The 12266-nt window shown below is 35.2% G+C and overlaps 1 protein-coding gene across 1 annotated transcript; it reads left to right on the top strand.

Moving 5' to 3' along the window:
- Nucleotides 1-233: 233 nt before the first annotated feature.
- On the top strand, nt 234-11709 carry SPINK6 (serine peptidase inhibitor Kazal type 6). Its single transcript, XM_050794052.1, has 5 exons — nt 234-349; nt 477-610; nt 3508-3530; nt 10483-10598; nt 11477-11709. Exons 2-5 carry the CDS (start codon nt 553-555, stop codon nt 11520-11522), a joined length of 243 nt encoding a protein of 80 aa, XP_050650009.1. The 5' UTR covers nt 234-349; nt 477-552; the 3' UTR covers nt 11523-11709.
- The last annotated feature ends 557 nt before the right edge of the window (nt 11710-12266 follow it).

The raw sequence follows: 12266 nt of genomic DNA, 5'->3' as shown, positions 1-12266 counted from the left end.
GCAATAATGATTTAAAAATTAACAAGCTGATTTCTGCTCAGAAAATGCTTCTTCTAATTCATTTCTGGCTACAGTGTGGAATATCTGTCTCCTTTGGGTACACCTTGGATGATTTGGACTCTAAAAATCCAAGTTACACCCAAGATTCCATTATCCTGTGGTTACTCACTTGGACCACAGACATGAAGGACCTGTCTGCAAGAAATAGAAGAATCAAGTGGAGCTCAACCAGTGAATCATCCCCATAATGTAGGGAAACCTTAGAGAGGAGAGCCGGAAGGATGTATGGGTTGTTAGGAAAATGTAGGCTACCAGTAGAAAATGACATCCTCTGTTAATAAAATCTGAGGTGCGACTCACATAATTGTCCCAATTTTTAAGATTGATGGGGAGCATGAAGCACTTATTTAAAGTGTTGACAGGCCCCAATAAATGCATAAACTGCATAGGACTCATGTGGTCTGAATGTATTTTAGGGCTTTCTGGGAATTGTCTTGACAGAGAACCTGAGCTGGACAAAGCAGCCTTGATCTGAGTGAGCCAACTGGCACAATGAAGCTGTCAGGTATCTTTCTGCTCCTCTCTCTGGCTCTTTTCTGCTTTTTATCAGGTAAGTTTTTTCTTAAATTAAGATCCCATATTTATACTGAACTGGATATGATGAGTAGTTGTTTATCATATTTCAAAATCCAAATATGTGATGTGATTTTGATGTGAAAGACCAATTCTGAGAGATTATTGTAATGATGATAATGATTGTGATGACGACAATGATTATTGTGATAATTATAAAAATTACTGTGATTTGTTGAGTATATACCATATTCTAGGCACGTACCAAGGGATTTTATATATTGTCTCCGAGACTCATAATAACGCATTTCTGTCTCTGCTATTCATATAAGAAACTGTGGAACAGAGAAATTGAGAAAATTAGCAAAAGACTTACAACCAGTAGTTAGGATTTGGAATTTGAATCAGATTCTCTTGGCATCACATTTGATGTTTGTTCCATAAAACTAGACTGGAGGATGGATAATTGCATTAAATATTGGTTTTGCTTTCCAGAATAAAGGAATATTTTCCTCCCCTTAGTTATTATTACAAATAAATTCAAATAATTAAAATTAAGACAATAGGGAAAATGGAAAGTCAATGAGAAAATCTTTGAAAATATGTAATTGAAACTTGGAATGCAGAAACGTATGTTTCTGGTGAGCTAAATACTCTTCAAGAAGGAGAATATCTTTGGCCACTTTATGACCAAAGCACAATCATACTTCAAGGTTATGTTTTTCATGACAGAGGCATCAGATGAGCAGGTCCATCATAAGCTATTTCTTTCCATCCTTATTCTTCTACTCTTTCACATTGTAGGGGACAAAGCAAATGCTAGTTTTTAGATCCAAGACCTAGTTTTATCTCTTCTATTCATGGCCTGTGTCACTTAAAGAAATATCATAATACTCTGAGATATTTTCTCATCTGTAAAATACTAGAAATAAAACTAAGCCCTCGGACCCTCCATATCTTATGTATCATTTATGTGACAGTAGCAGATGAATTTTACTACTATGCAAGATTTTAAATGGCTGTACAAGTAAAAAAAAATCAATGAGATTTAGTTGAGAGAGAAGCCAATGTTCACTGTAGCTGGTCATAATTACATAAACAAATACACTTAGAAATTAAGAAAAAAATGGATAAAGGATTCCTGTGATATTATGGAGTAAGCTTGACTACTAAAGCCAAATAACCTTAATGGGTAGTTCAATCAGCTGAGATGGCAGAAAAATATAGATCTGACTATGTAAAGTTTAGTTGCAAAGATAGTCTCAGAAATCAATTGTTATTCCCTTTTCTTCTCTTTACAAAGGTGAATTGAGGTTTAACAGGATCTGGTTGACTAGCACAATTTACCAAAGCATGGATGCTTCACAGACATACTAGATAGTATTTGGGAGGCCATAGTGCCTAACGGCCTTAATGTTGAGGCAGAGTAAAGTGAATTTTAGCCCTGGCACTTTCATTATATAGCTTTGTGAACTTTCTGATGTTTGTTTCACTCATATATAAAATAAACACATAAAGGACTATCTCTGTATGGAGAATTAAATGAGAAAAAGGCATGTATAATGCTTAACATAGTAGATGGGGTATAGTGCATGTTTAACAAATGTCTATTAACATTATTGCCATAATAAAGTTTAATAAAAAGAGTACTAAATTGGATTCTGTCATTGTGAATATTAATCCTTTTTTTGCCTTGCCACTTCCTACGTATGAGACATTAGACAAATCTCTCCTCTTTTGATGAGAGATTGGTACAGTAGAGAATTGACTGAAAATTATAATAATAAATTGTCCCTGGCTATAAAAACCACTTAGAGTTTAAAAAATATAGACTGTCCAGGAACTCTCTGATTTTATATAATAGAATTTTTAAGTGATTGCCCTAAGAATTTGTCATGTTAATAATCACCCATATTGCTAGTTATAAATCAATGAGGCTAGTAATCACTGCTGAAAAAATGAACAGTAACCTTCCTTCACATTAAAAAACAACAACTTGTTTTCTCCTTATCTTTATTATTAGAGATTGTGCTTTAAGGAATTTGCAGTTGTTATCCCATAAGTGTTGACCATCATTGGAGATAGATTGTGCTAATCCACACTCTCTTTGTGGTGCCCTTGGGCTTACATGGAGAGGGATTGGGAAAGGTGTCCCATAGGAATGGCCACAGATCAAAACTCAGCAGCCCATTCCAAGACTGGACTGAGGGATTTTATTATTTAAGTATTTTAAACCACTGAACTAATTAGTCATAAACTAAAATTACACATACGATATTAAGAGGAAGGAAAAGGGAGAGAAACAAGACTATATGTATATGAGATCTTTTCCCTTTTTAAGAATTTAGAGAGACGTAAAAGGAGAAATAAGTCGCAAGAATGAATGAGTTGTTCCTTACCAGTTTACATTTGGGCCAAGTTTTAAAAGTTGAGCAATTTCAAACTCAAAGAACAAACTACAAACTTCATCTCTTTCCCAACCGTCTGTGGCAAAGGCTTTTGGGAGGAACTACATGAAATGAACCTTGAAATGTCAAAGGTAGAGGATACTTTCCAATTCAACTTCTTCAAAGTGAGACCAGCGATGATAAGGTCATTTCCATAGTAAATTAGTGCCTGGGCCAGGACTGTAACATGAATTGCCAGATCCTTAATCCACTTTTTTTCTACCCCACCCTAACCTCCAACAATTGTTACCTCCTCATGGTTCATGTCTTTATATGACCTTTTTAAGAAGTGAGCAGATTAAAAAAAGAAGAAGAAGAAAAGAAAAGAAAAGAAAAGAAAAAAGAAAAGACAAGTATAACAAACAAAAAAACATGCCATGATAGCCAAGTACCAGGAATAGATATTAGGAATTTCCTAATGTTGAAAATCTCACTTTTTGCACATCAATGAATTACAATGTTTGACTTTTGCGCTTTTTTTTTTCAGGTGTCTTCAGTCAGGGAGGACGGGTCAGTGCCTATTTTTCTCTCTTCTTTCTGCCTGGGTAGTGCTTGGCTAGATCTTCACTGGCCAATAAGAATTTGTCTATGGTTAACAGAGCAAAAACAATGAGCAGGCAAACTTTAGGCAGGCATCAGCAGAAATTATTACTCTTTAACTAAACTCTTGTCAGTTTTAAAGAACCTAACCACACATTCTCATACTTTTTTAGGGAAGAATAAATATACATAAAAATAGGAAGTATCTGGGATAAAATTCATGCTCTATCATTGATTTCACTATGTGATCTTGGGGAAGTTACTCAACTTCTCTGAGCTGCAAGTTCCACAATTATAGAAAAAGATAGTATTATTCACGTCATGGAATTGCAATTATATTTAAATTGTGTAAACAATGTGAAAGTATTTGGCAAGCCATAAAAGGCTATATGTGTATTAGTTATTGATTAAAAATTAACATCCTCTGAAGAAGTTAGGATATAGGTTATTGTTTCTTTTTTCAGAAATAAGAACTGAAAGTAGACAAGAAACTAGTTTATTGCTCTGTATTGAGGACACACAGACTGATTCACTCAGATTTTAATAAAATTTGGTTTAAAAATTGGAATGAGCACAAGTTATCTTCATCGTTGGATCTTTTCCCCCCGAATTAGTTCACCAGTGTCTTTCTATCTTTTTCATTTTAACTGTCAAAGGACAACACAAATACTATTTGTTCTGCCAATCCTGCTCCTTTGTCCATATTAAGCATTTCTACTTGGTTTTGGAACCAGTTATTGTTTAGCCTTGGTGTACCTTGTTATGCCTTTGACCTGAAAATTTCTGGACACTACTGCTAACTGATTGGAGTAGGCAGTCATTGGAAATATTTTCCAACCCTAGTGTACCCACTGCATTATATAAGACTGTTTTTCTTTTCCATTTTAGCATCTCAGAAATTAGGATGCATCTTACAAGTGATGATGCATTTGTGTGTGTGTGTGCGTGTACATGCATGTGCACTTAGGTGTATGTCTAACACATGCACATGTGTGTTGGCATTGTCATATGAAACTGTATACCTTAAAGTTGTATTATTATGTTTAAATAAGCATGATAGTATGGTCTATACTAAACGTGAAAACAAACACCCAAGGGAAGGACACAACATCCAGCCAACACATTTCATATCTCATTAGGTAGTAAAATATAGTAAAACCATTACTCATAGAATTAAGAAATATGGAATGTAATCCTAGTTTTCTCATTAACACACACCTTACTTCCCTTCTTTGAAGCTTGATTTCTCAGATTTTTTTTTTCTTACAAACAGAAGTTTTATTGCATTTGGTCCACAGACATATTTCACATTATCTCACAGAGTAGGGACCCTGGGTCGGGGGTCCCTGTGCAGTACTTGGTGGGGTATGTGGCTGGGAGAGATGGAGCAGTATAGCTGGTCAGACCCAAAACGGGAGAAGGAGGGCTGGGGGCTCCTTAAAACCTACTGAAGGGCTGGGCACGGTGCCTCATGCCTATAATCCCAGCACTTGGGGAGGCCGACGTGGGCAGATCACCTGAGGCCAGGAGTTAGAGACCAGCCTGGCTAACATAGTGAAACCCCGTCTCTACTAAAAATACAAAAATTAGCCAGGCGTGGTGGAGCACCTGTAGTCCCAGCTACTTGGAAGGCTGAGGCAGGAGAATCCCCTGAGCCTGGGAGGTGGAGGTGCAGTGAGCCAAGATTGTGCCACGGCAGAGTGTTTTCTAAAGTTTATTTAAATTTTACTACTTACTGATTTTATGCTTGAGAAGGGCCAAAGTTTATAGTTTGTTTGCTTCATGATCACCTGGATTGCTTACTAAATATACAGATCCCCAGGCATCATGCAAGACATTGAATAATAATCAGAAAGATAGGGAGTTTGAGTCTGCATTTTAATTAACTATCCCGATGGCATTTATACATAAGAAAACTGAGCATTTTTCTCTAGGTAAGAGGAGGCAAGCTCTATTGGGAAGCATTGGCTCTGGAGTCAGATAGTACAGATGAGTGGAGTCCTCATTCATACTTACTTGCTGTATGACTTGAAAAATATTGTTTCCGTTCTCATTGCCTTTGTTTCCACATCACTAAGATGAAGGTTTGAATTCAATGATCTCTAAAACCCCTTCCTGCCCTAACTCTCTGAATTGTTATCAACCAAGCCTGCTGTCTCTTCTCCACTCAACAATAAATGACAGGGAAGTTCCTATACTTTTAAATGGCACAGAGGCTGTCATTTCTCTTTTCCATGCCTGGAGGGAGGGTGGAAGTTTCAATGCCAGCAGAAGACACTGAAACTATCATTAGGAGCATGCTTGCACAAGCCTGATCCAGCCAGAACAAAAGGAAGTAAGATTTCCTCCAACACTCAAGTCATTCTTCTCATGCCAAGAATTCTCTACATGATGAAACATCTGATGGGAAATTATAGTTAGCAGTCTGAATTATGGACTTTAAAAAATATCACATTCATTTGAAAAGATTATTCAAGCTAAACAAAATCATGTTGCCAGACTTTTGGAAATCATAGTCCAGTAAAATTTTCCCTGTAAATGTAAATGACTAATATGCTTACAACTCTTTAATTTGCCAAGGAGCTAGATTAAACAGCACAATAATAACTATAAGAGTAAAATAAAACTATTATTTATCATCACTAGCATTTCATTAAGTAATTTCCTGTATAGCACCAAAATGTTTAAAAGTCATATTTTCAGAATAAAGATAGTCCTTTGACTGAATACATTTTGCTTTTTGAATGTATTGCCTTTAATACTTAATATTACTGCATTGCTTTTAATATTTTTATATTTTCCTATCAGGCTCTGTATTTGGGAACCATATCCTCAAAGAGCTGTTTAGATGAATAGTCCGAATTGGAATGAACAGAACAAGCCTTTTAAAAGCAATGATTGGCAACCATTTTCTGTTACAATACTTTTTGAAATACTTGAATTTATTTTTGCTTGTATTTTAAGATAAGAACTGGTGGATTTTCATATCATTGGTAAAACAATGCTCCATGACTCTAATGAGTTTGGAGTTTTTTATTTTTCCTAATTAGCTTGATTTTGCTTAAAATTAATATACTGACAAAATGTCTAAATACGATTTGGGAATGGTATCTAGTACCTATAACTTAACTACAAATTGAAAAACTAAAGCCTCAGAAATGAGGTCTAGCTGACTTACGTCTACCAACAGCAGTAAAGCTGTCAAGTCAGCACTTGAAGACTTCTGACTCCATATGGAGTGAGCTTTCCATGGCTGCATACTGCTTTTAATCAGCAATAGAGGGTCATTGTGTAGTGCACGTGAAAGAGCTTTGAGCAGTACAATTTCTTAAGTAAATATAAGCTGGTGATTACTATTCTCACTTAAGCAAATAATATGATAAGCACATTAGTTGTGTCCACATGCAGGAAGAATTTGAAATTAGGAGGAAAAGGAGGAAGAGACACCATGTTAAAATGTCTCACACAGTGAGTTTAGAGGCTGTCTAAAATTAAAGGAGGAAGTATTTGGGCAAAAGTAGCTATCTCTCTCACCCAGCCGAAGTTAAGGAGATAAAAACTTATTTTATTGGTTCAGACAAGAAATGTTGAGGACTGGTATAGGCAGTAAATTTGGAACTGGAAAGAAAATGAAGTAAAGCAATGAAGAAGGTGATACAAGGGAAAATAAATGGCAGTGTTTCAATCTGAGGGAAGGTTGGAGAATCTGAAAAATGCTGCTATCATGAAAAATGGAAAAAATAGAATATAAAACTAGTTTGGAAAGAAACAGTTGTATTTTGCACATAAATTTCTTAAGTATGAATGAAATTATTGAGTAAAAGGATATATATATATATATATATATATATATGACAATTGAGAGTTAGGGTTTGAGATATTTATAAAAAATCAATTTTAAAAAGTCTGGAATTTTTCAGTACCATATGGGAAAGTATATGTCATTAGGAAGAGAAAACCAAGTATATTAAACTATCTAGGAAATGACCATAATTAATACTCAGGAAGAAAAAAGAAAAGACAGTAAGAGAGAGAAGAAACAGAGAACCAGAGAACTGACATATAATGAAAGTCTGGAAAGAGTTTCAAAAAGGTTGGAGTGATGAAGAGTAGCACATATCATAAGGAAATCATGAAAGTTTTAAAACAACCAATAGATGTATTCTGTATTTTTGAGAGCAGTTTCAATAGAGTAGAAAGGGGAGGGAAATAAGGGTGAGAGGAAGCCAAGTTTGGTAGCAATTAGGAAAACAGATATGGTAAAGAATGGAAATAATTTAACCACATAGGTAGGATTTATCAGTAATAGAAAGAAGAGATGCCATCCTATATCCCAAATCCACATTTGTGTGATTGCAAATTTTCATTGGTTTTATTTGTAAACCTAAAAATGCTAGACTTATGTATGAATAATCCTGAGTCTTTAGTTGACTGACTGACCACGTAAGCTCAAATTTCCAGAAGCATTCTGCACCTTCTTCAACCGCTGGGGCCCACAGAGAGTGGTCATCTCCTGCCCAGTCACCATGTTAAAATGTCTCACACAGTGAGTTTAGAGGGCTCTCTAAAATTAAAGGAGGACGTATTTGGGTAAAAGTTGCTATTTCTCTCACTCAGCCGTAGTAAAGGACATAAGAGCTTTATTTAAAACACATCACGGAAAGTATTCACTGGTAAATCTTGAACCATCAAAGCTAGAAGAGTCCCCAGATACTGTTTAATCTCATAGTGTTGACCATTTTCTATGAGTCACAGAGATCTTTTAGAGCTACTGTAGTTAGCATAGACCTGTAATGAGGTTACTTTCTACACTCCTAATCCAGAACTATTTCAAATATTCTATATGAACTCTTTACAACTTTTATATGACCGCATTTGATCCTTATTAAAACCTTGGGAATCTGAAAATGAAGTATGACATGTGTTCTTTGTTTGCTGTTTTTTGGTTAAGAAAATTGAGGTGCAGGCATTGAGTCCTGTGTTCAAGATAACACAGACAGTCGATGGCAGAACAGGTTCTAAAACATGATTCTCAGCTTACTTCAGAGATCATCGAAGGCCACTAAAATTTAAGAGTATGATATTTATGTGTTCTATGGAAGTTTGTTCATATTCCACTTGACTGATTTGCTTTCATTTATTGAAATGCTTTGCTCTTCCTAGTCTTCTTCCATGGGGCAGAGGAAGAAAATAGTTGGGTGTGGGTTCAGTTGTGCTAGGCCCAACTGAGATAATCTATGTGAAAGTAGCTTGAATATTATGAAGCAATTGATAAACACAAGACAGTATCATTTTAGTGGAACTAGGATAGAGATAAAGCAAGTTTCCTCTCTCCATATATAAATGTCACTTCATTCCACACAGATATATTTGGAGGGGTTCAGCTTAACTATTGCTTATTGTCATTACTCTTGAAATAATGGCTCAAATGTTATTTACACACCAAATGTGGACTTAATTGACATTGTGTTGAAAACAATCTTTAAACTCCAGACTACTTTTGAAAAACAACTGTAGTTGAAAGGATATGTTAGTGGCACAGGTGCAACCATTCCTACTATGGAGCCCATAATAATAATTATTAATCAGGCATAACATATGTTCTCAACAATAATGCAACCTTAGAATCATTTTAAACACAGCAACTTAGCAGCCATTACTAAATGTTTGTAGTAAGCACAAAAGTTCAAATTCCACAGACTCTGAAACAGGGTAAGGTAATAAAAAGACATTAGATGCACCTATAATCTTAGTTACTTGGAAGGCTGAGGCGGGAAGATTTCTTGAGGCTAAGAGTTTGAGACTAGCCTGGAAAACATAGGAAGACTATCTCTGAAACATATATGTGTATATATGTGTGTGTGTATATATATGTGTGTGTATATATATGTGTGTATATATAGCAACACAGCAAGACTCTATCTCTAAAGTATATATATATTTAGTATATAAATATGTATTTATAATATATATAAGTAGATACATTTAGTATCTATATACTTTAGGTATAAAGTATATATATACTTTAGAGATATACTTTATATATATGTATCCTATATATATATTAGTTTATGTCTTTACACATAAACACATTAGAATTTTGTTTTCAAGAGCTTATGGATGGATATTGCATCCACAGGGAAAAGTAACAAGCATCAGGTGATGTCTGGTGCCCATTGTAAGGTTTGTCCATGTTTTGTTTTTGTTTTTGTTTTTATTTTTTGATGGAGTCTTGGTCTGTCACCCAGGCGGGAGTGCAGTGGCGCGATCTCGGCTCACTGCAAGCTCCACCTCCCGGGTTCACCCCATTCTCCTGCCTCAGCCTCCTGAGTAGCTGGGACTATAGGTGCCTGCCACCACACTCGGCTAATTTTTTTTTTTTTCATTTTTAGTAGAGATGGCGTTTCACCGTGTTAGCCAGGATGGTCTCCATCTCCTGACCTCGTGATCCGCCCGAGTCAGCCTCCCAAAGTGCTGGGATTACAGGCCTGAGCCACTGCGTCTGGCCCATCTATGTTTTGATAGCAATACAGAAGGAGTGCTGTTAGAGCACATTAATATGATGTTTAAAAAGTCATTTCATGACCCAAAACCACTCTCAGTTGGAATAGTTTAATGTTGGAGCAAGAGGTTTTACCCATATAGCATTTGACTACATCATTAATTTACTCCTGAATACAATCTGTTTTCCTTGTAATGAGTTAACTGTGACTCAAAGAAAATGTCTCAAGTATATTTAATGTGTTTTACTTAAGCAGATAAGTAGAATACATTGGATAAGGAGAGCAATTTTATATTTCAGAATGCTTTATGTCGCAACTATTTATATATGGCTTTTAAAGTTTACTGTCTAAAGCTTCTGTTCTGAAGGATGATCTCTTAGAATGCACTGATGCCAATGTCACTCTGCTTACTTTGGTAGGTTGACTGTGGTGAGTTCCAGGACCCCAAGGTCTACTGCACTCGGGAATCGAACCCACACTGTGGCTCTGATGGCCAGACATACGGCAATAAATGTGCCTTCTGTAAGGCCATGGTGTAAGTATTATATTCATCAAAGCTGATCCTTGCAAACACAAACTTCCAGAATAAGACTATGACACTTTTTTGAGGTATTATAGAAGACACCCGTCCCTCCCCATAGAGACTGAAGAAGCAAGCTTCAGGCAATTTGATTGAAAACAGATGGGTCAAAAGCAGCAAAAACATTACATACTAAATTATTAGAAAACATAATCTTAATCACTTTACTTTATTATTAATTTTGATTATCTTAGAGAAGTTTTTTAAAACATTCATACATCTTATACAATATAACTTATTTAATAATTTTGATGTTTTAAGGTTTTCATTTGTTTCTAATTAAAACTTGCAATATCAATATGTAATGAACATATGTCTATACTTATATATATAGTATATAACACATCTGACTGATTAATACCAAACTTTTCTCAGAATAAAGTTGGTGGTGTAATATGAGATTTGAATTAATAGATGCATATTACTGAGAGGGCTTGAATGTGTCACTTGCTCTAAAATGTCAAACACCTGAATATCTGGTTCAACTTCTTACGTCTTCTGTCAGAAAAGAACTATAGTCCCTTTGTCATTATCTCTCCTGCGACCTCTACCTTTTTTAATCGTGTACATATTTACTCTTGGAGAATGAGCAATTGGTACCAAAAAGTCTAAGACTTATGAAAACTCTGAGATTTGTTTAAGATTCATGCTTTCCACAGTTGGCCAGATGTCACCTCTGAGTGCATTCAATTAACATTTTCTGAATCATATAAATGGAATTTATGGAATCAGATTATTAAATGGGCAGTGCCATTGTTAAACCTGTTTTGAACTTCTGTGGTGAATACTTATGATAGTGCACTGAATATATATTTGTCTTTCTTTTTTTGTAGGAAAAGTGGTGGGAAGATTAGCCTAAAGCATCCTGGAAAATGCTGAGTAAAAGCCAGTGTTTCTTGGTGACTTGCCAGCTCTTGCGGCCTTCTTTTCTCACTTCTGCTTATACTTTTGCTAGTGGATTCTTTTAATTCATAAAGACATACCCACTCTGCCTGGGTCTTGAGGAGTTGAACGTATGTCTATTTCTCTTGATTCACTTGTCAATAAAGTACATTCTGCAAAAGCATTGACTGTGTTCTTACTTTGAGATCAAGAAAATATATGCATACAACAGAGAATAATTGACCTGGGATAAACTTGGATCAAGAAACCTATTTTCTTTATCTAAGTTAACCATCCAGTCATTGTGAGATCTTGGGAAAATCCCTTCCTTTCTTTTATTCTTAGAATCTCCAGGTTTATAATGAAGGATTTTGGCAACATGACCATATGTTATGCTTAGTTACTTAAAATAAATTTTAAGTTACTATCATTTATTAGATCACATAATATTCATTCTTCCCAATTTCAGAAAAAGTATGTTATATAAAAGTAAAATATTTGTTTTCTACAGACCATTTTTTTAGGCATCTTGAATGGAAAATTTGGACTGTATAATTTCTAAAGACATACAGTGTTTGGTTTTCTGTAATAGCAATATCATAAGGTATACCAGATATAACGTAACAAAATATACAACAAATAGTGAATATTCAATCCAGTCACTTAGCAAATAAAACAGCTCCAGTTAAAAGAAGACTGAAGGTTAAAGCACAGCTCTGTTGATAATAAGCTCAATCTCAA

This window comes from Macaca thibetana, chromosome 6, assembly GCF_024542745.1.
Source record: "Macaca thibetana thibetana isolate TM-01 chromosome 6, ASM2454274v1, whole genome shotgun sequence".
Lineage (NCBI taxonomy): Eukaryota > Metazoa > Chordata > Mammalia > Primates > Cercopithecidae > Macaca > Macaca thibetana.
The sequence above is the reverse complement of the archived record's forward strand: the minus strand, read 5'-3'. Positions and strand labels throughout refer to the sequence as shown.

Coding starts and splice junctions, on each gene's coding strand:
- SPINK6 (XM_050794052.1), top strand. CDS start 553: ATGAAGCTGTCAGGTATCTTTCTGCTCCTCTCTCTGGCTCTTTTCTGC. Junction 611..3,507: donor TCTTTTCTGCTTTTTATCAG/GTAAGTTTTTTC, acceptor TTTTTTTTTCAG/GTGTCTTCAGTCAGGGAGGA. Junction 3,531..10,482: donor TCTTCAGTCAGGGAGGACGG/GTCAGTGCCTAT, acceptor TTACTTTGGTAG/GTTGACTGTGGTGAGTTCCA.